The sequence below is a fragment of the Vulpes vulpes genome, chromosome 12 (genome assembly GCF_048418805.1).
Source record: "Vulpes vulpes isolate BD-2025 chromosome 12, VulVul3, whole genome shotgun sequence".
Classification (NCBI taxonomy): Eukaryota; Metazoa; Chordata; class Mammalia; order Carnivora; family Canidae; genus Vulpes; species Vulpes vulpes.
The window spans coordinates 135,639,528-135,664,592 of record NC_132791.1 but is presented as its reverse complement, the minus strand read 5'-3'; the positions used below and the strand labels follow the sequence as shown (position 1 = coordinate 135,664,592).

At 46.9% G+C, this 25,065-nt stretch overlaps 1 protein-coding gene across 1 annotated transcript; it reads left to right on the top strand.

Moving 5' to 3' along the window:
* Positions 1-2,440: 2,440 nt before the first annotated feature.
* GSG1L2 (GSG1 like 2) lies at positions 2,441-16,515 on the top strand. Its single transcript, XM_026005702.2, has 5 exons — positions 2,441-2,726; positions 11,457-11,504; positions 12,787-12,939; positions 14,655-14,766; positions 16,257-16,515. Exons 1-5 carry the CDS (start codon positions 2,441-2,443, stop codon positions 16,513-16,515), a joined length of 858 nt encoding a protein of 285 aa, XP_025861487.1.
* Positions 16,516-25,065: the final 8,550 nt, after the last annotated feature.

Below are 25,065 nucleotides of genomic sequence, written 5' to 3'. Positions count from 1 at the left end.
GCAAGGGGGCCCATTTCTTACCAATGCCCCAAGGGCGGGGTCTCTTCTGATCCCCATCTATGCCAACACTTGGAGGGAGAAAGCAGATCCAGGTCCAGGCCCTGGAGCCAAACCCCAATGGGTGGCTTGAGTTCTGTCTACAAGTGCAGGAAAGTCAAACACAACTCTTGATGGCCCCGTTGAGCCTCTCGATGCCGCCCAGCCCACCTGGCAGGGGCTTCCAGGGGACGCACATCACTTTCTCACCCAGCTGATGACCACCTGTTTCATTCGTCCTCAAATAACCCTGTGAGGTGACCAGGAGGTCTCCACTTAACAGCTGAGAAAATGAGGCTCAGAGAGGTTAGGCTGCTGGCCCACGGCCTCACAGCAGTAAATGGCAGGCCCAGGATTCTCAGAATCACCTGACGCAGCCACGTGGTCAGGTGCTGATCTTACCTCAACTCTCTAGGGGCATTCCCTTCCTCTGGCGGGCTCCTCTAGGGGCCTTGGAGAGGCTCAGCTCGGTCCTGATCTCCCCACCTCTCCCTGTCCAGGATCTTCAGCCTCCAGATTGGAGGCCCAGGAGGCAAAGAGGTCCTGCCCGGCTGAGACGCAGGTCGGCAAGAGACAAGAAGGCCATGTTCTCATGGAGTTTGGTTTTGTTTTTCTCTCCATCCAAGTCGGACAGAGGAGCACACCCTTGCTAACTTACCTGAGTGAATGAATTCTGAACGGTTGGGGGAATACCAGGAAGCACCGCTCAACAGAAATCCTTGGAAATCTTAAAATCACCACATGGCAAGACTTTAAACCCTAACGATCAAATGCTTGTGGTGAACAAAGACCCCCCCCCCCCAGAATGGCCTGGGACAGTAGTACGACCTCTGGAATTAATGTGGTCGTCTCTGGGACAGCAGGATGAGGTGACAAGGGGAGAGGCACCCCCAACGATGCTCTGATCCTTGCCTTACAGCTGGAAAGCCGTTCTGGAATCACACATTGACAACCACGTCTTCTGGGCTGCATGCTGGCAAAGGAAATATTCTAGCTAACCTCTTTGAACTTGTTCCCCAAAACATTCTTTTCCTGAAGGGACAGGGGCGGGGGCGGGGGCGGGGGGGGGGGGCACACCTGGCCTCCTTGCTGTGGGATGGGTGCCATCTGGTGATAGAACGTGATAAATACTCTTCCCACAAGTCCTGTGGCCAGTGGGACGAGTCCCTGTGCCCGCGCCAGCAGGAAGTAGAGTTAGAGTGGCCCACGTGACATGTACCGCAGCACCCAGCCCGGTGATTCTCCCTTACGTCTGCAGGTATCTGAGGGCCCTCAGGAGGTGCTAATAGGCGATCTAGGACCTGTGTGTTTCTGGGATGCTCCTCCTGCCCTCATCCCTGCATCAATGTCTTCTGCTCCAGAAGTGATTAGTCTCCTCTGTGTCACCATCCCCAGGGGTGAGGATGTCAAGGGCTGTGCCTGCCAGCTTCTGGGGCCCCAGGACGGTGCCGGATGTCGCACCCCATGGGGTGTGAGCCGCCCACCCTTGCTCTGCATGGTGCTTTGGCTCTGGAGCAGGCCGCCAGCACCTCAAGTCTCAGTCCCCTAAACAGGACGCTGTCCTTGGCAATCCCTGTTGGCTAAGCAGGGAACAAACAGGCTGTGGGACTCCCCATTTCCGGTACCCAACACTGAGTAGCCTGATCAGTGCAAAAGGCAAGGGTTGAGCAGACTCGCCCAGACACCTGCCCAAACACCCCTGGTCTTCAGTGCCCTCCACAAGAACCAAAAGGCAGATGCAACCCGAGTGTCCATGGACAAGTGACGCATGAGCAAACGGGGGTCTATCCACGCAACGAGATGCCACTAAGCGGTAAAAGGAAAGGGATTCTGACACCTGCTGCTACACGGGGGAGCCTGGAGGGCACGACACTGAATGGAATAAGCCAGAAACAAAGAGACAAGACTGCACGGCCCCACTCATGTGAGGTCCCGGGACCGGCCACATTCATAGGGACAGGAGGTAGAGTGGCAGTGCCCTGAGTGGGGACCGGGATGGGGAGTAAGTGTTCACTGGGGCAGAGCTCCAATGTCACAAGATGACAGGGTCTAGAGATTGGGCGCGTGACTACGTGAAGGTAAAAAAATGGTCACCATGGTAAATTTCACCTTCTACGTATTTTACCCCAAGTGCAAAAAGACGGAGCGCCAGCCCCCTCCCGCACCCCACTCCCTGGAGAGGACTGAAGGGCCGGCGTCACTGATGGGGGCCTGCCCCGCTCTGGGCCTTCTCGGGCCACAGGTGCACATGCACACGGATGGCACACGCTGGGGGGGGGGCACCCGGGATGTGAGGGAAGCCGGTCAGGGTGCCAGATGGCAGGGCCGAGAGGGGCGGGTAGCCTGCGGGGGGAGGCAGGGAGGGGCCCGCTGCTCATCCTGATGCCACACACCTCCTCCAGCCATGGACAGGGCCAGGCGGCGGCAGATGCTGGGCCTCCTCCCCGTCGGCCTCGCCCTGGCCTGCTCCCTCGCCGCCGTGGGCAGCAGCCACTGGTGCCAGGGGACCCGGAGGGTGACCAAGCCGCTGTGCCCGGGCAGGCTGCCCTGCATTCACCCCGATGGGGGCAGGAGGGACAACGCGAGCCAGGCCATCCAGGACATTTGGGAGATGGGGGACGACAAGTTCATCCTGCGCAGGTTCCACGTGGGGCTCTGGCAGTCCTGTGAGGAGAGCGTCGGCAGCACAGGTGAGCACGGCGGCAGGTGCAGCGAGGTGGGTGACAGGTGCGGGAGCTCTGGAGCCCGCCGCCTGGCTGGGAGTCCCGGCTCTGTCACTGACTGCCCTGCATCCTCGGGCAAGCTTCTTCATCGCTCTGAGCCTGTTTCCTCGAGTGTAAAATAGGAAGGATAGCGGCCCTCGTTACCAAGAGTTACCATAAAGATAAAATTACTGAGCTCATTGCCTTGCAACAGGGCCTGCTGCGGTGGGTTTAGAAACACTCGTTCTTACCATTTGCTAGTGTCACCCCATCCCTAGAGAACCAGAAGTGGCCCCGTCCATCTCTCAACTGCGTCCTTGCACATCTAAGGGGGTCTTGGAATGGCAGGTTCTCCTGAAAAATTGACTTTTATCACCATCGGTGATGATGTGGAACCCCCACCAGAAGAATCCTTCACAAGTTAACCCTCTGGAAGCCCTTGAAATAACCCTACAAAGTAGATATAATCAGCTCACAAATGAGAAACTGAGACTCAGAGTTTCAGGTCACGTGGCTAGTGAGTCCCACCCCTTTCTCACTGTCGCACTCAGCCCTGATCTTTTGAGGTTCTGTGGGTTTGGCAGAGTGGTGATGAGAGAAATGGGGGAGGGGGAGAGAGGAGAGAGAAGAGGGAGGGGAAGGGTTGGTATTTGGAGCATCCACCTTTCAGAAATTTTTTTTTTTTACCTCTTAAGGAACTGAGGAAGGAGGACCTGGACCCCGCCCCCCCCCCCCCCCCCCCCCCCAGTGTCTGGCAGCCTGGCTGCAAACCCAAGCCCATGCTTGGGGCCAGGATGCTCTTCCCTTCCTACCAGGAAAGCACATACCTCAAGGTCAAAAGAAAAGGTCCCCTCCACATCCTCATTTCTCTCTTTTTAAAATTTTATTTATTTATTTATTTATTTATTTATTTATTTATTTATTATTGGAGTTTAATTTGCCAACATATAGCGTATCACCCAGTGCTCATCCCGTCAAGTGCCCCCATCAGTGCCCATCACTCAGTCACCCCAACCCCCCACCCACCTCCCTTTCCACCACCCCTAGTTCGTTTCCCAGAGTTAGGAGCCTCTCATGTTCTGTCACCCTCTCTGATATTTCCCACTCATTTTCTCTCCTTTCCCCTTTATTCCCTTTCACTATTTTTTATATTCCCTAAATGAATGAGACCATATAATGTTTGTCCTTCTCCGATTGATTTATTTCCCTCAGCATAATACCCTCCAGTCCCATTTCTCTCTTGATCTTGGGCTTAACACGTTAAATTTCTTGACCAGCCTTTTATTTTCTCTGCAGTTTCTAATTGCTTTTTCCCATCCTCGTAGCATTAGTGATTTCATCCTGAGGCCTAAGGAAAAGACTCCAAGTAGAAACTCTCTGATATGCTGCTTACCCATCTCCATCCGGCCCCAGTGGGGGCCACACAGGAGCAGTGCCTAGTCTTGCCCTTCCACATGTCCTGGTCAGTGCATATGGACTTGGCATTACGTGTGGTACATACACTGTCAGCCTAGAGCTAAGGCTACCAGAAGACACTCTCTGCCCCTCTCCTCTAGGGAGTGAGCTCTCTTCCTATCAGTCTGCTCTCTCTACCCAGGAGGCTCATGATTCTGCATTCTGGAGGGCACCAAAGGTAGTCTCAGATTTTCAGTTTGGAAAAAAATGATCACTAAACCCATTGGCAAGGTGCTTGGGACTTCTCCTCTTCCAAGGCCTCATCTGAGGATTGCCTACTTCAATTTCCATAGCTGCATAGACGTATCATACCGAGTATCAGATGTTGGCAGTGCATGACAATCGCCCAGGGAGTTAATTCAATTCCAGGTCCCCAGCCCTGGAAATTCTGATTCAGTAGGTCATAGATTGAGGTCTAGAAATCTACAGTCCCTTTTATAAAAATATATTTAACCAAGGTAATATTTACACATAGATAAGATATCAAATCATTTTGAGGTGCTTCTAAGAAAAACCAACAGTCCCCTGCTGCCTTCCCACTTCTTAACCTAGTCCCACCCTTCAGGGAAACCACTTTTAGCTTAGCTGTTTCTTCTGCTATTTGCTTCCATGTTTCAAAAGCCATATGCTAGGCATTACTTATCAACTTCCTGTCATAATAGATAAGGCTAAGTCTCTCATACCACCACGTCCCACATCTGTCCTGCCATCTTCCTAATATTCTTATATTACTGTTTTAGGTAAATCAATAAGTCAACAATTGATTTAGAGTATATAAATATTGTTCATCACAGAATCAAGGAGGTGCTATCATTACATTAAATTTCTTATATAGCTTTTTGCTTTCCTAGAGTTCCTTGTTGCCTTTTCTTTTCTTACCCTCATTGCTTTTTATTCTCTTCAGCTCTCCCTTCCATCTGGTGTCTTCTGTATTTCTAACAAGCTCCCCCCTGGTGATTAAGACACACACCAAAGTTAGAGAAGCAAAGGTATAGCAAAGCCCTCTGGAAAGACAGTGCTCAGAGCAGCATGGAACAAATTTGCTAAAAGCCATTTCCTTGTTAAGCAAATGGAGAGGTGGAAAGGGGAATGAGACACAGTGGTGAGAACTGAGATGAAACTAAAACAAGGAAAAATATGGTAAGGTTATCACAGACTGACAAATGATATGGGAATAGAAATGACGAAGAAGTTCCTTACAGCTCTGGGCATGGCGAAGGCTTCATAAAGGAGATGGCGGTTGTGCCAGACCTCCAAACAGGACTGTGATTTAATAGATGGAGATTAGGGCTGAGGATATTCCAGGCAGACAGGACAAAGTGAGCAAAGGTTTGAGACAGGACAGTTCCTGTATTTGCATTAGAACACAAGGCAGGGTGGAAGAGGAAGCCTCATTACAGAAGAATTTAACTCACATGGCTCTTGAATGTGACCTGAGGCAGCTTCTGCTTCCCTACAACACAAAGTCACGGTCACTTCAGGACAAGGAATTGAGCAAGACAATGTTCCCTAGAAAGAGAAACCTAACTGAAGAAAATTGAAGCATCACTAGTGTGTAATGTCAGGGGAGGTTGGGCCACAGTAGAACCTGAACCTGAGAACAGGAGGTAGAAAATTGGACAGTCGGGAGCTGTTTCCCTAGTGATCAAGGAATTGTGAGAAAGGACTCTGCTGGGATTTTCAGAGACTGGAAGCCTTATCTCTTAAATGATGTCAGAGCTATAGGTTTCAGGGAGGACTGGAAGCAGGTGCAAACCGTCTACCGGCATATGGCGCATGCCCGATGTAGTCACACCAACACTGTGCAGATAGATGATATACACTGTCCTTGAGCTTTCTGATAAAAACAAAACAACAACAAACTATTACCAGGTTGGGGGAGAGGACCTTCTCAACCTAAAACAGAGACCAACAGCACAGTTATAGGGCTGTGTGAGGGGTTTTCAGGCCTCTTCTTCCAGAGACCAGGAATCTCCTTGGCATTTCTGCCAACGGAGTGTTTAACACACACACACACACACACACACACACACACACGCACACACACACACAGCCCTCTCATGGATCCTACCACTGAAAGGTGTTTAAATATATTATCAGGAACACAGGCTGAATTTCTGAATTTTAAGGAGAGTTGATGGTCTCAGTGATTCATGGACAAAGCCAAGTAGAAATAGAGTCCAATTCTTGACCCCTTTCTGATTAATATGCTTCTTATATATTTGATGTCACGCCGGAAAGAGACTTTAACAGGTGCCTCTCTGGGTTTTCTCAAGGATTATGCCCCCCACCCCCCTCCCAGAGATGCCTTGTGAGATGCTTTTCATAAAATTAAATAGAGTTTCGATTATTAAAAGAAATTGGAAGATGTTGCCTATTACATTTGCTTCCAATGCATCTTAACGTTTTAAAATTTCTAAGTCTTACCATAATGAAAACCGTTAATTATTTATTACATATCCCAGTGTGTCCCAAAATTAGTTGACCACAGAAAAATAATCTGCTTGGAGCAACGCTCTTTGTAAAAAGGCTCACCTAAAACAACAGATGCATTTTATTGAGTTCTAGAAGCAGGAGCGCTCCCTTGAAGACTGAACAGCTAGATCCTAGTAGAGTAGGGCACAGAGCTCAGATTTCTTGACCCAGACTTCCTGTTTCCCACCACCCCCCACCTCAATGCCCAAAACTTAACTGAAGGTCAATTGTCTTATAATTGCCAATGAAGATGCTTGTGCCCATCAATCCAAAAAACCTCTGCTCATGTCTTTTAAAAATTTTTATTTTTTATATTTTTTAAAGATTTTATTTATTCATGAGAGACACAGAGAGACAGGCAGAGAAACATGCAGAGGGAGAAACAAGCTCCCTGCCGGGAGCCTGATGTGGGACTTGATCCCAGGACTCCAGGATCATGACCTGAGCTGAAAGCAGAAGCTCAACCACAGAGCCACCCAGGGGTTGCCTCTGCTCACATTTTTATATGTTTCCTAATATAAAAGGTGGTCCGGGTAAATCACAGTATCTAAATATTGTCATCACTTTATTAAGAATCAAGAAGAGGGCATCTTCTCCAGAACACCTTTTTTTTCCCTCCCCTCAGAGAAATATGATCACCTTCATATAAGATGCCCCCAGAGCAAAAGGTTTAGAATTAAGTCTTTATTAAGTAATAACTAAAGTAATAGCAAACATACAATAGAGTAAAACAAGAGACATACGTCACAGGTGGAAAATCAATGCCCACAGGAGGTGGTAACAACAGCAAACAGAGCAAGATCATCGATGACCTTGAAATGTCATCCTCAGCTCAAGGGGCAGCTTGAGCTCAGCTCAGTGGTATGGCCACATGGACTTAGGCGCTCGGTGTTGTCAGGTTTTTGTCTGGCTTTTTCAAAGGAAGTAAGATATTTGGATTTCCACGTGAGAATTCCCAATTTTAGAGTATCTTGAAGGGGCACCTGGGTGGCTCAGCTGGTTGAGCGTCTGACCCTTGGTTTCAGCTCAGATTGTGATCTCACAGTGGTGGGATGGAGCCTTGTGACGGGCTCTGGGCGCAGTGAGGAGTCTACTTCCGATTCTCTCTCTCCTCCCCCACTCCCCACCAAATAAATAAATATTTATTTATTAAATAAATAAATAAATAAATAAATAAATAAATAAATAAATAATCTTTAAATAATAAAAAGTATCTTAAAAACATTGCCCCAGAAAGCACGTCTGCAGAATATAGCCTGAGGCTCCCAGCTAAAGATCACTGCACACAAACATCTTCTCTTAAGTGTAATTCATCACAAGGGCCTGGGAGATTTGGGGGTACATGAAAGAAAAGGATTATAGCTGGAAGTGAACGAGAAGGCACCCAAACAGTGCTTGGACAGAGGGTCAGAAGGGGCGCGGGCCTCTCAGGAGACCTGACAATAAGCACTCCATCCAGGTGCCCCTGGATCCAAATAAGCCCAGGAGAGCAGCCTTGGGACATCCGACCATCCCCAGATCTGCTGCCCCGAGGCCTTACGGATTTTTCTCTTCCTTCTGAATCCACTTCATCTCTGTGCCTGCAAAAGCTGACCCTCGAGGGGAGGAGCGCGATCTCAGGTTGGAGCGCGATCTCAGGATATCCTCTGCACAAGCCACCTCTTCCCATTCCTGTTCCTGTTGCCAAAGCACTTTTAAAGGGGGGGAAGCACTTCTGACTTCCCCCTCTGAGATGAAACTCCTGGCAGAGGCAGTGCTCACATGGCATTCTCTCCCTTACGTGAAGCAACGAGTCAACAGAATGTGCTGGTTCCCAATTCCGCAGTGTTCTGTTGAAGCCACAAAGGTCAAGGACAGAGGGGCCTGGGCGTCCCGTGGGGTGGGGGGTGGGAGGACAGGACCAGCAGATGGGGATGCACGAGTCCAGCGCTGGGGACCTGGACACGGTTTCCCAAGCTGGCTTGGGGCTCCGCTTGGCCGGCGAAGCACTTGCAGCCGAGCTATGTCACACCAGCCTCTCCGGCTTCGTGGGATTTACGAAGATTTTTCCTTTTAATCCCGCTGGCCTCATTCAAAAGGAACACCATTTCTGAGGATTCAGATTAATCAAGGGGTCACTGTGGCCTGACTCCTTGCCCGGGCTGACCCCAACCTTCAAAGCCAGGGTGAATTCTCCTTATCTCCTTATCTCTGGCCTCTACTCTCTCTTTGCTCTGCCCCTGGGTCTGTACTTGGCCCTCTCTTTATTCCTGTGACAAAGGGCAGGCCACTTTGGAAGGCAAGGTACATGGTTAGTCCACCCCCCGCCCTCCATGGGTTATGTAGAAAGACAGCAGGTGGTGATACGCAAAAAGGTACTGGATTTCAGGAGGGAAGCCCAGTTTCAGTTCCCAGTTTTTCCAACCTGTCTGAGCCTGGCCTCCAAATCTGTAAAATGTGGCTATTTGTACTCACCTTGATCGATAATGAAATGCTCCAAAAAAGGGGGGCATCTGGGTGGCTCAGTGGCTGAGTGTCTGCCTTGGGCTCAGGGTGTGAAGTTGGGGTCCGGGGATCGAGTCCCACATCCGGATCCCTGCAGGGAGCCTGCTTCTCCCTCTGCCTATGTCTCTGCCTCCCTCTCTGTCTCTCATGAATAAATAAATAAATGTTTTTAAAAAAGAAGCTCTGCACCAGCCCCAAAGGGCTGAGAGCAGCACGTGAGTGTCGAGATATCCCTCGTGCAGTGGGGGCATCCTTGGTAGAACCCATGGGATGCGGACAAATTTTCCTACTGTGACCATAAAACCACCGCCACTGCCAAAGCCAAAGAACCTGTGAGGAACATGGGCCCATCGCGTCAGTCCAAAGTTGACCTCATTAAAAAGCTTAAGAGGCCACTGGGGCTTCAGATGGGCAGATGGGTCCCCGATGCTACCGTCCTGACCCCCAGGCTGTGGAATACCTTCCTCTGGGCCGCTTGCCCTAGACAGGTGACGAGTAAAGCCCTTTCTTCACATTTGTCAGGAAGTCTCCCTACAGCACAACTCGACCAAATGGCTGTATCATAAACCCAGGCTTTGTTCTTCTTCCTATAGTTCAGCAGAGGTGCACTGCAGATGTGCCAACCTATGATGTCCTGGGGCCCTTGGACTTTCATGGCGACAAGAATGGCAAACCTTAAGGTTTATGGCCTTTAGACATGTGCCGCCGTGAGCATGCACCTGTTTGGGCATATGGTCCTTCTTGCATGAGCCTGATGAGTTAGAAGGTGAAGCCAAGGGAAGGGCTCTGTGTTGGGAGGACAGGTGGAGGAGCCTGGCCATAAAGGAAGAGGAATTTGGGGGCACCTGGGTGGCTTAGTGGTTGAGCATCTGTCTCTGGCCCACGGTGTGATCCCTGAGTCCTGGGATCGAGTCCCACATCGGGCTACCCGCAGGGAGCCTACTTCTCCCTCTGCCTGTGTCTCTGCCTCTCTCTCTGTGTGTCTTTCATGAATAAATAAAATTTTCAAAAAATAATAAAAAATAAATAAATTCCCAAAGCAAGGCTAATGTGAAGACTTCTGAATCTGTTTTAGGGATGAGAAAGCCACTCCTTTGAAGAGTCAGTGATGTGTGGCCCACCCTGCTTTTAATTCCAGCCAGCCCAGACTGGGAGCAGCTCTGTGTCTCAGACATCCCCGCATCTCCTGGCACCCTCCCTGTCCTGCCACACTCCAGAAAGCATGATGAAATGTAAATAGCTAGGTTGCTCAGTAACAGATCTGAATTTTCTCTAATTCTCTCTTTTTTTAAAGATACATTTTTTTATTTTAGAAAAAGGGTGCACAAGTGGGGGAGGGGCAGAGGGAGTGAGAGAATCCAAGCAGGCTTCTTGGTCAGCCTGGAGCCCAACGTGGGGCTCAATCCCTAGACCCTGAGATCAGAGCCTGAGCCAAAATCAAGAGTTGGACTCTTAACGGACTGAGCCATTGGCGGGGGAGGGCTGCTCTAATTCATTTTTTTAAATTGTTACAAACTTGGCTACTTTCCTTCTAAGCAGAAACAAACTGAAAATCATAATAGAAGGGATGCTGTTGGGGGAGTTGAGAATCCCGGGTCTAAGGCTCGTAGTATCAACCTGGACGGGCTGGATTATGCCGCAGTAACAACCAGCCCCCAAATCTCAGTGGTTTAACTCAACACATTCATGTCTAGCTCATTCTGTGTGGATTTTTCAGGTTGGCAATTCAAGCTGATGGACACTCCATGCAGACGTGTGCTTCTGTGATCACAGAGGCAGGGGAGCAAGACTCGAATGGACAGGACATTGACCCTTAAACCTTCTGACCAGAAATGACTCCCCTCATGGCAGCTCCCAATTCACTGACCAAAGAAAGTCATATGGCCAACCTGGACTCATCGGGATGGGATTGAATTATGCTCCTGTGGGGTGGGTGGGGGGCAGGACAAGTCTATGAACAATAAAGTAATTGACCACATTCCCCAAACCTTGTTCAAATGACCTGGGATAAGGGGCTCCTGGGGGGCTCAGTTGGTGAAGCGTCTGACTTCGGCTCAGGTCATGATCTCAGGGTCCTGGGATCGAGTCCTGCATGGGACTCCCTGCTCCACAGGAAGTCTGCTTCTCCCTCTGCTTGTGCGCTCTCTCTAGCTCTCTCTCTCTCTCTCTCTCTCTCTGCCAAATAAATAAAATCTTTGAAAAAAAAATGGCCCGGGATAGATTGAAGGCACTAGGAACACATTCTGTTACTAATTGTTCGGGTTACTCCTAATTATGAGTATATTCTCTTTGTGTTTATTCTAGGTGAAAAGTGTAGGAGTTTCCAGAGCATCATGCCAGCTGAAGAACAAGGTACAACACCTTACTCATGTGCTGTCCACCAGCACGCCACCCCACGATCTGGATAACTGTTAGGGTTTTTGTTGGGATGGGGGAAAAGATGGGGGTTTTGTTTGTTTGTTTGTTTTGTTGTTGTTTGTCCAAGATGTCAAATCCAAAAGCTGGAACTGTGGGCTCTCTCTCCATGTGCCCTGGAGTCAGTGGTGCCGGAAAATGCTAAGCAACCAATTTTGCCAGGAAGGAGGGATGGGAAGCCCTGACAGGTAGTGTCTGATGTTTCCTGGGGTATAAATACTCCCACCGTGGCTAATTTGCAAGCTACCACAATGCAACATAGATGCAGTGCCCGGGAGAGATGGGCTCTGGCTCGCCATGACCTACAGCACTTTGTCTTCTGTGTAACGCTCATCAAGGTCATCATGATGACCTTCTCAGTATCTGTGTCCCCAACTGGGATAAAGGTTTTGTGAAGGCGTGAATCATGCCTGCTTCATCCACTGCAGGGGTCCCCAGCACCTGGCTTGCTCTGCAGGATGACTTTCAGGAATGTTAGCTTCTCTCCATGTCCCCTTAGTCTCCTGGCCTCCACCTCTGACACAGTTCCTCAAAGCCACAGGCAGGATCCCCTCCAGAGGGCAAATAATTGGCTCACATAGAAATAAAATAAGGTTTGGGCGCCTGGGCAGGTCAGCGGAAGCATCTGCCTTCGGCTCAGGTCATGATCTCAGGGGTGGAGCCCTGTATCAGCCTCCCTGCTCAGTAGGGAGTCTGCTTCTCCCTCTGACCCTCCCCACTCTCCTGCTTTCTCTCACTCAAATAAATAAATAAATAAATAAATAAATAAATAAATAAATAAAATCTTAAAGAAAGAAACCAATAAGGTTTTGGGATCTCTAACCAGGGTGTTTCAACTCTAGATGTCTCTCTCTGCCCTCTCATGTAACGTTGGGTATCTTCTCTAAAAAGACAGTCTTCTGGTGAAATCAGAAGTTAATCAGCATTAACTTTTGAACTGGGCAAGAGAAACCCCCAGCATCTCTCATGTCTTCACATCAGACTCTTATTCCATTTTTTTCCCTCCCAGCGAAGGACAAATTTACACACTCCTCTCTCAACCCCAAGGAGGCCTCTATCACTGCCAACTTTCCAAGATCCAGCAGACCTCGTGTTTCCTAACCCTTGGCATTTGCTTTTTATTTTTTGTTTTAGAAGTGAACTCAATCAAAGGGCTAGACATTGCAGTACTTCTGAATTCTCAACCCTCAGCATCCCTGTCATCCTCACATGTTTACAGGTGTTCTGTGGCTGTCCATTGGGGCCGAGATCATGAATATTTTTCTGATGATGACAAGTGCCATCCTCCTGGGCTCCAGAGTGAGTTATCATCGCTCTCATTTCCATCAGCTCAAAGTGGATGCCTCTGTAGCCATCCTCATGGTGCTTGCAGGTACTTCACCGTAGCAGCCCTGAGACAGCCCGATTCTCCAGAGCCCGCCCCAGAATCAGGGACAGAGCTTCAGGCTGGCTGTCCCCACTGCCAAAGTGCTGGCTGGCTCTTTTCCATCAATCGCCATTTCAGCAGGACAGTTCGCTGGTCCACCAGAGAAGTCGCTGAGTTAATCCCATCGGGGGGGAAAGCAATGATGCTTTGGGTGACCGATGAAGAGAAAGGATGGTAGACATAGGGGATGGAGAATGAAATGTATTACTGCATGTTTATCACAACTCTGGGAAGGAGGTACACTGGCTCTGAGAACAGAAATCGCCTAATTTAGGGTGGCTACATATGAAATCCTGCCTGGGTTCAGATCTCTGCTACCTAATGGCTGTGTGATCCCAGGCAAGTCACTCAACCATTCTAAGCCAGCTATCTCAAAAGCCTATGGTGATGGCCAGGTAAGAATGCACCTGGTATGTATAAGAATGCAAGAAATGGTCCCTTGCTAAAAATCATTATCCAGGTTTGATGTACATAAAAGAATGAAGAACTCCCTTCTTGGGGATGGGGGGGGGGGGGTCTTCTGTGTCCTCCAAGCAACTTTTAGAGCAACTTCATTTGGGTCTCAGGAGTTGGCCTTTCTATCAGAAAAAGAACCCTGAACAAATTATTTCTTTGCCTCCCTGTCCTGATACTCAAAGCTCTGTTAATAGTGCATCAGCCCAGTTGGGAGCTTGGTAAGTGTCAGGCATCTTTCCCCAGCCTCATCATCAGTGAATAGAATGATAAAATCCAATTTCTGGAACTTCATAACAAGGAGGCAGGCCATGGGCTCGTGGAGACTCTTCTGCAGGTCCTGGCATCCTCCAGGGACCTCCAAGGTCATGAGCAGACCTCTTCTTGGACATCTATTCAGTTTCGACTATGAATACATGTCAGGTAGTGTGTTTGAGGATTTACATCATGAGGACTTTAGCCATATAAATAATTGTCCCCATCAGTTAAAACCCCTGACACCTATCCCTAACTAGTTGCCATTTATTAAATTACATTAAAACACCATCTATGGACTTAGAGTCCCCATACAAGAAAGACGAACCAATGAAACAACTACAGTTTAAAAGTGAAATTCAAGAAAACTTTAACAGAAGACCACACTCTATAGAAAGCTCCCTCCAAGTATCTGGAAAAATTGACACAGTGCATTCAAATCCTAGACATATCCTGCCACACCGAGGGGGGAAAGTCTTCCAGAGTCTCCAGGCAAAAAGGCTGAGCTGAGCCACTTAGAAAGGAAAGAAAATCCCATTGGCAACTGATTTCTGTTCCTCCCAATTACTGTCATGTGAATCTAGTGTGGCCAGACCCACTCAGATTTTTATCTACAATATCCCAGTGTTTCTGTGTTAGCAAACCATCCATATGAAAAAGAATAATGTGACAGAGCACTGTAGAGTGTGGGAAAGAGAGAATGGGACATTGGAGCCTCTGAGCATTGGGACACCAGGGCATGATAGACAGGAAAGTTGGTCATTGGAGAAATGACATGTCAGAGGAAGGCCTGCCATGAGGATTCATGACACTAAGGAATTAGCATGTACATGAAACACGAAGGCTGCTTGCAAGGGCTCAAGGAGGATGCTACTGGGATTCTTACATACAACTCACATAAGGTAGAGAAACTACATTCCTAACTGCGGCTCACAAAAGCTTTCCTTGTGCAGGGCTTCTCAGCATGGTGGCCCACATGATGTACACAACCATTTTTCAAATCACTGTGAACCTTGGACCAGAAGATTGGAGGCCTCAGACGTGGGACTATGGCTGGTCCTACTGGTGAGTTGCTGGCCCTACTGGTGGGTTCAAGTCCTGATGGACCAGCAGGGATGCACACAGGGTGTTTAGGACAACCGACCTTGGCCGTTGTTCTACCATCTGACTTTGACTGACTTCTTAACCATTCTGTGGCGCTGCTCTCCCATCTGTGAAAGGATGATACAGCCTCGTGTGTTCACGGGCATTTAAAGAGATTGTGTTTGTAAAATCCTTGGCACAGAGTCAAGTCCTCAGGAAATGGAAACACTAGGGATGCCTGGGTGGCTCAATAGTTTGGCGTCTGCCTTTGGCTCAGGTCATGTTCCCGGGGTCCTGGGATCGAGTCCCGCATCAGGGTCCCCACAGGGAGTCTGCTTTTCCCTCTGCCTGTGTCTCTGCCTCTGTGTGTGTGTGTCTCTCATGAATAAATAAATAACATCTTTTTTTAAAAAAAAGAAAGAAATAGAGACACTGATGTTATTCCATTCTTAAACACATTGCACCTGCTTCCTTTTGTAATCCTTTCTGAAATTTTCCCTTTCTTTGTCATCTAACCTTCATATTGAATTCTATTTTAGATTTCAGTTGAATTTCCAAAAGGTCTTTCTTGTGTTCTAGTTATTGCTTTTTCATAATTCCTGATCCTGCTTTGTTCATGCAGTATCTTCTCATATCTCTCTGCACATCGTGATCAAAGGGTTTTCTTCTGACTACTGTTTTCTTCTGTTCCTTGTGCTACCTCTTTTCTTTAGATCCCCCCCCCCTTTATCTATTTATTGTTGGGCCTTTCCCCTAGATGTTGGTACCCTTGAAGTCAAGTCATATTTAAGGAGGATTGGAAACTCTGGAATGGGTTTAAAACTTGCCTATGGGTAGGCTTCTTTGTAGGCAATCGAATATGGAGACTTTTATTTCACCTGAGAATGTCACCTCTTGAAAATACACCAATGCCAGTTGGCAGAGGTTCTTTCTCAGCAACCATTTGAATGGGTTCTGTAGAAGGTAAAACGTGTTGGCCATCATCTCAGGAGGCAACAGGCTTCCAGAAGGTAGGGGTAGAAAGTAACAACACCAAGTGCCTGCCCTGGGTTAGAGCCAACCACAACACTAACAAATGCAACAGTTCTGTGTCAGCAGATACTGTGCAGAGTACTTTCCGTGCATGAGTCCACTGAATTCCGTACAACCACCCTGTGTGCAGTGTTACTATTAACCAGGTTTTGCAGATGAGGAACCTGATATTGAAGTGAAGTCCCCAGCTCAAGGGTGCCCAGATCATAAGATACGGGTACAAACATGCCATGCAAGCTTGGTGCAATGACTCCAAAGTCTGTTCTCTTGACCATTGGCTACAACAACACTATTGGCTGGTCTCTGAAACTTTTCATCCGAAGTCCAGGTCCAAATCGGATGGAACTAGGAGCTGGGTTTTTCACCAGACTGACCCCACAGCAGACAGCCCTAGAACCAGAGCCCTACACTCCCTCCTAATGGTGGTGTTTTGTTGACAGCCTCGCGTGGGGTTCATCTGCCCTCTGCATGACTGTGTCGGTCATAGCCATGAACAGATATACAGCAGCCCGCCTGGAGTTCACAGAGAAGCAGAGGGTACAGAAGGGAAGTCAGCACTCTCAACTCAACTGCCCAGAGCCCAAGGCTTTGGAAAGTATTTGGGAAACAGAAGCTGCTCCCAGCCCTGCCGGGAGTGCCCTCACAAGTGTCTCTGAGCATCTGCCACCAAGTGCCCCCGGCAAGGTGTCCATGTGCTAGACAATGCTTGTGGCTACCAAATGCACACAGGCAGGCAAGCCAGGCACCTGTGTCCACAATGCACATCTCTGGGGTGGAATTCAGAAGGCTGTGGTCCAGGTAAACCTTCTGCCCACCATCTAGCCCTTTATTAAACAGCTTTGGCTTCAGCTACTGATTCCTAGTAAAATGCCAGTGTCTTTAAACGAGATTACTCTTACAGGAGATATCAATCATTGTCACTCTAGTATAAATGAGCACCTCAAGCTTTCCCAACGTGTGTTTAACAAAGGTAACCAAAGAAGAGGGAACATGTAAGCACTCAGGGTAATAGAAGTTGAAGAAAGAGGAAAGGAAGGTTCTAACAACAAAGGGTGTGAAATGTGTTGCCCATACATGTTTGTTGACAGAAGAGTCCGGAAAAAATTTCCCTTAACGAACACATAAATTGACAGTATGCATGTCTGTCCCATACTTTCTCTTTTATTTTAATCAAGAAGGCCCAAATTTAAATTGAAAAAGTTGGTTTCATGTTTCTTTCAACATATATTTTCTTTGAAATGTCCTGATTTCTATGTACAGTAGGATCCCCTTGGAAGGATAATCAGATGATAAAACAAAATGAGAACAGTCGAATAGAATGACATCTTATCATAATGAAGTAGAACAAGTGTTGGAATCATTGTGCTTAGATCACCAGGCTCTTTTGCTTCTAAAAATAAATATGGCTTAAACATGCAAGTTTTGTTTGAGGCCGTGGAGTGCCGCATGTTTGCTAATGTGTGCAATTACAATATTATATAAATTTATCTTATCTTTTAAACTAACATATTATTAAGGCCATGGGCTGTAAGACACATCATTTGGGTTTTTGAAAAAAAATTAAACTGCTAAATTATAACAATCCTAAATATGTCCTAACTTAGATTTATTTATTTATTTATTTATTTTTTAGTGTTTATGGGGTTAGTGGACACATCGTTTCTGGAAGAGGAAGAAAAAAAAAAACAACCCTGAGTCTTTCAAATGAAATTATTCAGTCTGCTTATGCGGAACTGTAACATTTATACTGTCACAGAGTAAGGAGAAATTAGCTTCTTCGTGTTTGGGGCTCTAGTCAAGTACCTAATAAATTATGGTTCCATGGGATTCTGTGTTCCAGCATATTTGAAGAGATAGAAAATGGATTTTTGCAGGAATAAGCCCAGCTCAGAAAGGCACGATGAGGTTCCCCTGGGCCATTTCTTCACCTAGATCAGAGGGACCTGTATCCAGTGGCTTCCGCCCTCCACTGTATACAGGTTTTGTATGGTTTGTCACCCCCCATGTATCCATGTAGGGAGATCCTGTGTCATCGTCACAATATCAAGTCAGAGTCCGATCCTAGAGAGAAGGAAACCTGCCTGAAATCCTGAAATGTTCACAGAGACATTTGGTTCTCTAAAAAAAGTCTGTGCAGGATGTGACCAAAGTTGCCAAGGGAAAAAATTAATTTTCTGGAGCCACGTGCGAAAAGCTGGTGTCATCAGATGGCACAGGTGGCACCTTGACAAATACGTGATCAGTTAGATGCCAGGACAGGACCTGAGCCGATTAGTCCCTGAGGTTCAAGCCAAGACTCTTTGCTATGTCCTCTGAACTCCCAAGGCACTTTTCTTCCTTTCAAATTTTTTAAACGGCAGTTTTATTAAAGTATAACATACATAACCCTGAGTATACACACACCCTAAGTGTACAGCTTAGTGAATTTTCAGAGAGGGAACATGCCCTGTAACCACCACCACCCCCAGATCAAGAAACAGAGCCAAGGTGTCTCATTTTCATCTAGCTTTGCTCTGAGACAGCCCCAGGTGGATTTGAACTCCTTAGTAGAGAAATAATCTATTTATGTATTTGTTCCCCTCTTAAAGGTTGTAAATTGCTTCTCTATGGCAAGGACTTTTCTCTGTACCTGCCCCCAACGTCTAAAACTGTGGTTGGTGGAACACCTGGGTGGCTCAGGGGTTGAGTGTCTGTCTGTCTTTGGCTCAGGGCATGATCCCGGGGTCCTGGGATCAAGTCCCACATTAGGCTCCCTGCATGGAGCCTGCTTCTCCCTCTGCCTGTGTCTCTGCCTCTCTCTCTCTCTCTCTCTCTCTCTCTCTCTCTCTCTGTGTGTGTGTGTGTGTGTGTGTGTGTGTGTCTAATGAATAAATAAATAAAATCTTTAAAAAATTGTGGTTGGCAAGTAGAAAACCTTCATACACACATGTCTGCTTGTATGTGTATATATGTGTGTATGTGTGTGTGTGTGTTTAGGAAAAAATATCAAATGAACACACACACACACATATATATTCTATCCAATAGACCTTTGTATTTTTTAGCATTTTGTAGATATTGATACAGTTTGTGATTAAGGCATGGACTCAGGAGCCAGAGTGCCTGGCTAGAAACCCTAGCTTTTCACCTTGACCTTGGGTGAGTCATTCATCCCTCTGTGCCTCAGATTTCTCATCTGTAGAATGAGAGAATAATCCTCCCTATTTCAAAGATCATGAGGACTAAGGGCATTAGTATGTGTGACGATCCTAGAATAACAGTCAGCACCTAGTAAGCACAACAGAAGGATTAACTGCTAGGATCTGCCACGGGCAAAGCACTGTGTCAGGTCCTGTGGGTATTTAAGGAAACAAGATAGAGTCTGAGCCCTTGCCAGTGAGTTGGGGAAACAATGGTGAAATCTCAGTGACCACATCCAGGGGAGAGAGCCAGGATCGAATGAGGGCCCCAACCAACCAACCATTTTAAGTGTGGACACTGTCTACCCTTAGTTAACCATTCAGTGACTTTTATCAGGTGTCTACAATGTTCCAGGCACCACACCATTCTTCCTGATGTAAGGATTCCAGCTTCTCCCTTTTCTGATATTAGCAAAATACCCATTTGGGGTCAGTTGTTAGAAAACCGGTCCAAGTCTACTGCCTACTTACTGCACCAACAAACCCAAGCAGTTTCCAGAATGTCAAGTGTTTTGACTAATCAACCCATCACGAGAAGCCGCCAGCAATGGCTCTCAATGGTCTTACCCAACCAGGCTCACGAGACTCAGAGGCAAAGAGTCCATGTCTCCCCTTATGAGGTGAGTGGTAAAGAAGGGTGACCACTGACTCCCTGTGCTTGAGCAGGAATAAACAAGGTGTTTCCAGGTGAAGAACTGAAAAAGCAGAAGTCTCCAGTGGGTCTAAACTCACTGATTGGCCCTGAGTCTGTTTTATTGATTGTTTTCATAGAATTGACAACTTAGCCTCTTTGCTGTCACCAGACAAACCCATCTTGGGGAATCACAGCTGAATGGTCTGGGCTGAGAGGGACTTCTTTGAAGACCAGAATTATGGTTAGTTAGTAGGCTTGCCCAGTGAGATGCACCATGTTTGCTCATGTTAACACTGTTCACTCCTTGAACACTGTGAGGTGTGTGTCATGGAGATACAGAGCCCGTACGCTGGTCCTGTAGAAACAATTTAGTGTTGTTCCCAAGGAAAGAGGTGGGAGGACACTGTAAAACCACCAAGATGAAAGGTTAGGGGGCATGTCCATCACTTGGTGGTTGACCAATATTGCTATTCACTTTTACTAAGTCAACTGTGCTGCCTTAGAGAGACAGACTATCTGGGTGGGGCTTTAACTACTTAGGGATTTTTTTTTTTTAGTCATCACAAAGCAAGAGAGAGACATCTTTTACACAGTGAAAACACAGAAGAAAAGAAGGTGGCAATCTAGAAAACAGGAGAATTTGGAGGTCAAGCAAGATTATAAAGGTGTCACACAAGATCTGTTTGCTTCTCTCTTTGATTATTTTCTTTTCTCTTTTCTTTTTTTTTTTCTCTTCTCTTTTCAACAAGGAAATATTTCAATATACATGAGCTAATGTAACCTACGTGCATGCAGCCACTGGTCCATGTGACAGAATTAAGTGCTTTGTCGTGGTTGTCACAGATCTCTCTTTCAAAAGAGAGAGAGAGAGAGAGAAGAAATAAGTTGTAAGAGATATAATGAGCACCTCACATCCCTTCCCCATCTCTTTCTTCTTCTTTCTCCCGGGTCGTAACTAGCACTTGGGAGTCACTTTTAGGTGTGGTCACACACATTTACTGTGCACATCTGTATCCACAAACTATAGGTGAAAGGGTCTAATCGGGCTTCACATTTTATATGAGTGACCATTATCTTAGATTCAGGTTGCCCCCCCCAACGAGGTTGGACAATTTTTTAACTAATTTTTTTATTTGGTAAAATACACATAAAATTAAATATACCATCTTAACCATTTGTAAATGCACATTTCAGCAGCATTAAACACATTCCACTGTTGTGCAACCAGTGCCACCACCTGTCTCTGGAACTTTTATCATCTTACAAAACTGAGACTCTGTCTCCATTCAACACTAACTCCCCATTGTTCCTCCTCCCTGTCCCTGGCACCCCCATTCTGCTTTCTATCTCGATGAGTTTGACCACTCTAGTACCTCATATAAGTGGAATCACCCAGTATTTGTTCTTTTGTGACTGCCTTATTTCACTCAACACAGTGTCCTTGAGGTTCATCCATGTGGTAGCAGGTGTCAGGATGTCCTTCCTTTTTAAGGCTGAATATTCCAATTTTTTAATACATCAGGCTAGTCCAACAACCCACCGTCCTGTCCCATCCTTGCTTTTCCTCTTCAACAGCCCTGCTACCTATGCAATGTTGCCTCCAGGCATGGGGAGCACCCATCCTCCCCAACAGAGATCAGGAGTGAAATAAGTTTGTGCTGCAAAGCAAGTGCTGGTCCTGGCTGGAAAGAAGGATCGAGCCACCAGAACCTGCGTTTCAGCCCAGAAAATGAGCCTGCGGGAGTGAGGGGGTGACAGACCCAACAATGTACCTATTACGGAAGTACGTGCTCACACATTACCTGACTTAGCCTTGGCACTCTTCACCTCCGAATCCTGCTCAGAGTCCTCAAGAATGGGTGCTGATGTGCACTGAGGTAAGGCAATGAGATGAACCAACACAGATGAGGAAAAAATTGCCAGGGAGAAGGGAAAACCTGAAACTGTCAGGTGCAGTGATGGGCCAGACCCCTTCTGGGTGTTGTATGCTCATCACCTCTTATACTCTGTCTCTACATGGTGACAATGGTAGTAGCATCAGTGTTTCTGTTTCCAGAAGATGCCCATGAGATCAGGTCTAAGTGTGTGCCTGAGGCTACATGCAATTCAGGAGCAGAACTGAGATTCGGACTCAGGACAGGCAGCTCCAAGCCCATCATGCAGCCTTTCTGGGGGCAGAGTAGGAGACAAATTCTCTTGTCTCCTCCTCCATCCCCACATAGGACTATCAAAGGCAGGACCCTGGGGCATCTTATAGGAAGAGTAAAGGGGTTGACTAAGCCACTGAGGGAGCACTTGCCTCTGGTCCAGAGATGGATTAGGGCAATTTGATGCTACACTTAGCTTTAAAGATGGCTTCTGCTTGGAACCAAGGAAATTGAAGAGGCTCTAGACGTTCTGCACAAGCAGGCTGGGGCTTGCTGTGCTCTAGATCATGGCTTTCACACCCCAGGCTTTCCAGGATGGCCCCCAACACCACAGAAGCGCATTCACACTGTTCAGTCTTAGTTCTCAAGTCTTGGGCTAGAAAATACCATTATTTCAGGGTCAGGCAAATCTTTAGTCTTCTGTCCTAAGTAGGGTTGCAAGGTAGACTGGGATTTGGAGCAAGAATCTCTCTGTAATTGAAGAGGGTGCTTTTTTAAAAAGATTTTATTTATTTATTCACAAGAGACAGAGACAGGGAGAGAGAGGGAGGGGGGGGGGAGAGAGAGAGAGAGAGAGAGAGAGAGAGAGAGAGAGAAGCAGGTTCCATGCAGGGAGCCCAATGTGGGACTCAATCCCGGGACTCCAGGATCACGCCCTGGGCCGAAGGCAGGCTCTAAACCGCTGAGCCACCCAGGGATCCCCAAAGAGGGTGCTTTTGGTTGGAATATCCTTTGTCTGTGGCAGTCAAGCCAAAAGAAAGGGAAACTCCCACCACCCTTAGTGGGTGTGAGTTTTCACTGGTTCAACTAAAGTTCCCCTGAGAGTTGTGTCTGAACCCAAATAGAGTTCCATGCCTGAGAGCCCACTGCTCTGTCTTGCCTCTTCTGCATGGCCAAGGTCATGGGGCAAAGTGGAAGCTACCAAACATTATTCAACCAAGCTCTGAGGCTCTTGTAACCAGTGGCCCCCAGTATCTCTTAGACACAGTGAGGCTGTCATCCAAATGTCAAGGTGTGCAGAAGGCTGTGTGGTCAAAGCAGAACGTGCAGGGAGTTTGGGTGGATCGTGAGCCACCTTCAGGGCTGGCTTGTTATGGAACCACTGATAGTAAGTCTGAAAGAGAACTGAAACCTCAAGATAATCTTCACAGAGAAGTTCCTGTCGATGTCACCAATGGCTTCTCATTACTAAAGTCAAGGTCACTTCTCAGACCTTATCTCACTTGACCAATCAGCAGTATTGGACACAAACAGTCACCTCCCCCCACTTCAAACATATCTTCACTGGACACCCAGGACACCACTCCCTTGTGTCTCCCCCAACACACTGACCATATCACTTCTGTCTCCTTTGCTGACCTTTCTTCAAGCCCCCAAGCTCTGGATGTTGGAGTACCAAAGAGCACAGCCCTCCAGGGTACCCCCAGTCCATACTAATGTCTTAGGGGACCTCATCCCTTTACAACTCTGGCAAAACCACCAACTTGTGATAGCTCTCAAATATATAACCTGAGCCTAGACCTCTCTTACCTGGACATGCCTCCAGACTGGCTTACCCAACTTCCTACTCAACACCCCCACTTAGATTAACAGGGTTTCAAAATTAACAGAACAAAACAGCACTTGTAGTTCACCCACATCCTCAATCACTGCTTCCTGCAGCCTTCCCCAACTCCAGAAAAAGGAAGGAAGGAAAAAAGGGAAGGAAGGAAGGAAGGAAGGAAGGAAGGAAGGAAGGAAGGAAGGAAGGAAAATTAATAGTAACTATCCTATTAGTCATTCAAGTCAAAATCTTGGAGTAGGGGCACCTGCGTGGCTCAGCTGGTCTTGGTCTCAGCTCAGGTCTTGATCTCAGGGTCATGAGTTCAGGCCCTGTGTTGGGCTCCAACTGGGCATGGAGCCTACTTTAAAAAAAAAATCTTGGAATGATCTTGACTCTTCTCTTTCCTTTATTCCTCTCTATCCAACGTATGAGCAAATCCCGTCTGCTATACCTTCAAATATGTCTGAATCCAGGCACTTCTCACCACCTTGACTGCTACCCAGTGAAGACAAACCAAGGCCAGCATCACTGTTTACCTGGGTTATTGTTGCAAAAGTCTCCCGCTGGCCTCTCTACTTCCATCCTTGTCCCCATACACCCTATTCCCAGTACAACAGGTCTACATGAAAGTCCATTCACATCTTCTCCTCCTCTGAACACCCCAAGGATTACCATCTCATTTAGAGCAAAAGCCAAAGTTCTAACCATGTCCTACAAGATCTATGGACCCTCCAACAGACACATGAAAAGATGCTCAACATCATTCATCATCAGGGGAATGCAAATGAGAACCACAACATAGATTACCTCACACCTGTCAGAATGGCTAGGGTCAAAAAGACAAGAAGCAACAAGTGTTGGCAAGGGTGTGGAGAAAAAGGAACACTTGTGCCCTGTTGGTGGGAGTGTAACTTGGTGCAGCCACTGTGAAGAACAGTATGGAGCTTCCTCAAAAACTTATAAATAGAAATACCATATGATCCAGTAATTTCGCTACTGGGTATTCACCCAAAGAAAACAGAAACACTAATTTAAAAAGATATATGCACTCCTATGTTTATTGTAGCACTATTTACAACAGCCAAGATATGGAAGCCACCTAAGTGCCTATTGATAGATGAACAGAAAAAGAAGATGTGATATATATATATATATATATATATATATATATATATATATATATAATGGAATATTATTCAACCATAAAAGGAATGAGATTTTGCCATTTGTGACAACATGAATAGATCTTGAGGATATTGTGGTAAATGAGATAAGTCAGAGAAAAACAAATACCACATGATTTTACTTATATGTGGAATCTAAAACCTAAAACAAATCAACAAAGCCAAACTCTTTTTTTAATGTTTTATTTTTATTTCTTAGATTTTACTTATTTATTTGAGACAGAGAGAGCACGAGCAAAGTGAGGGACAGAGGAAGAAGCAGGCTCCGCTGAGCCTGGGGCTCATCTTGGGACTCAATCCCAGGACCCCCAAAATCATGACCTGAGCTGAAGGCAGATGCTTAACCAACTGAACCACCCAGGTGTCCCCACAAAACCAAACTTTTAAATACAGAGAACAAACCGATGGTCACCAGAGAGGGATATGTAGGGGGACGGGAAAAACAGATAAGAGGAACTCAGAGGTACACACTTCCAGTTATAAAATAAATCAGTCATGGAGATGAAAGGCACAGTATAGGGAATATAATCAGTAATATTGTAATAACATTACAGATGGTGAC

What these genes read in the sequence shown, in the direction of transcription:
- GSG1L2 (XM_026005702.2), top strand. Translation starts at nt 2,441, where the DNA reads ATGGACAGGGCCAGGCGGCGGCAGATGCTGGGCCTCCTCCCCGTCGGC. An exon ending in GGAGAGCGTCGGCAGCACAG is followed by an intron (nt 2,727 to 11,456) that starts GTGAGCACGGCG and finishes TGTTTATTCTAG; the next exon opens with GTGAAAAGTGTAGGAGTTTC. An exon ending in CATGCCAGCTGAAGAACAAG is followed by an intron (nt 11,505 to 12,786) that starts GTACAACACCTT and finishes ACATGTTTACAG; the next exon opens with GTGTTCTGTGGCTGTCCATT.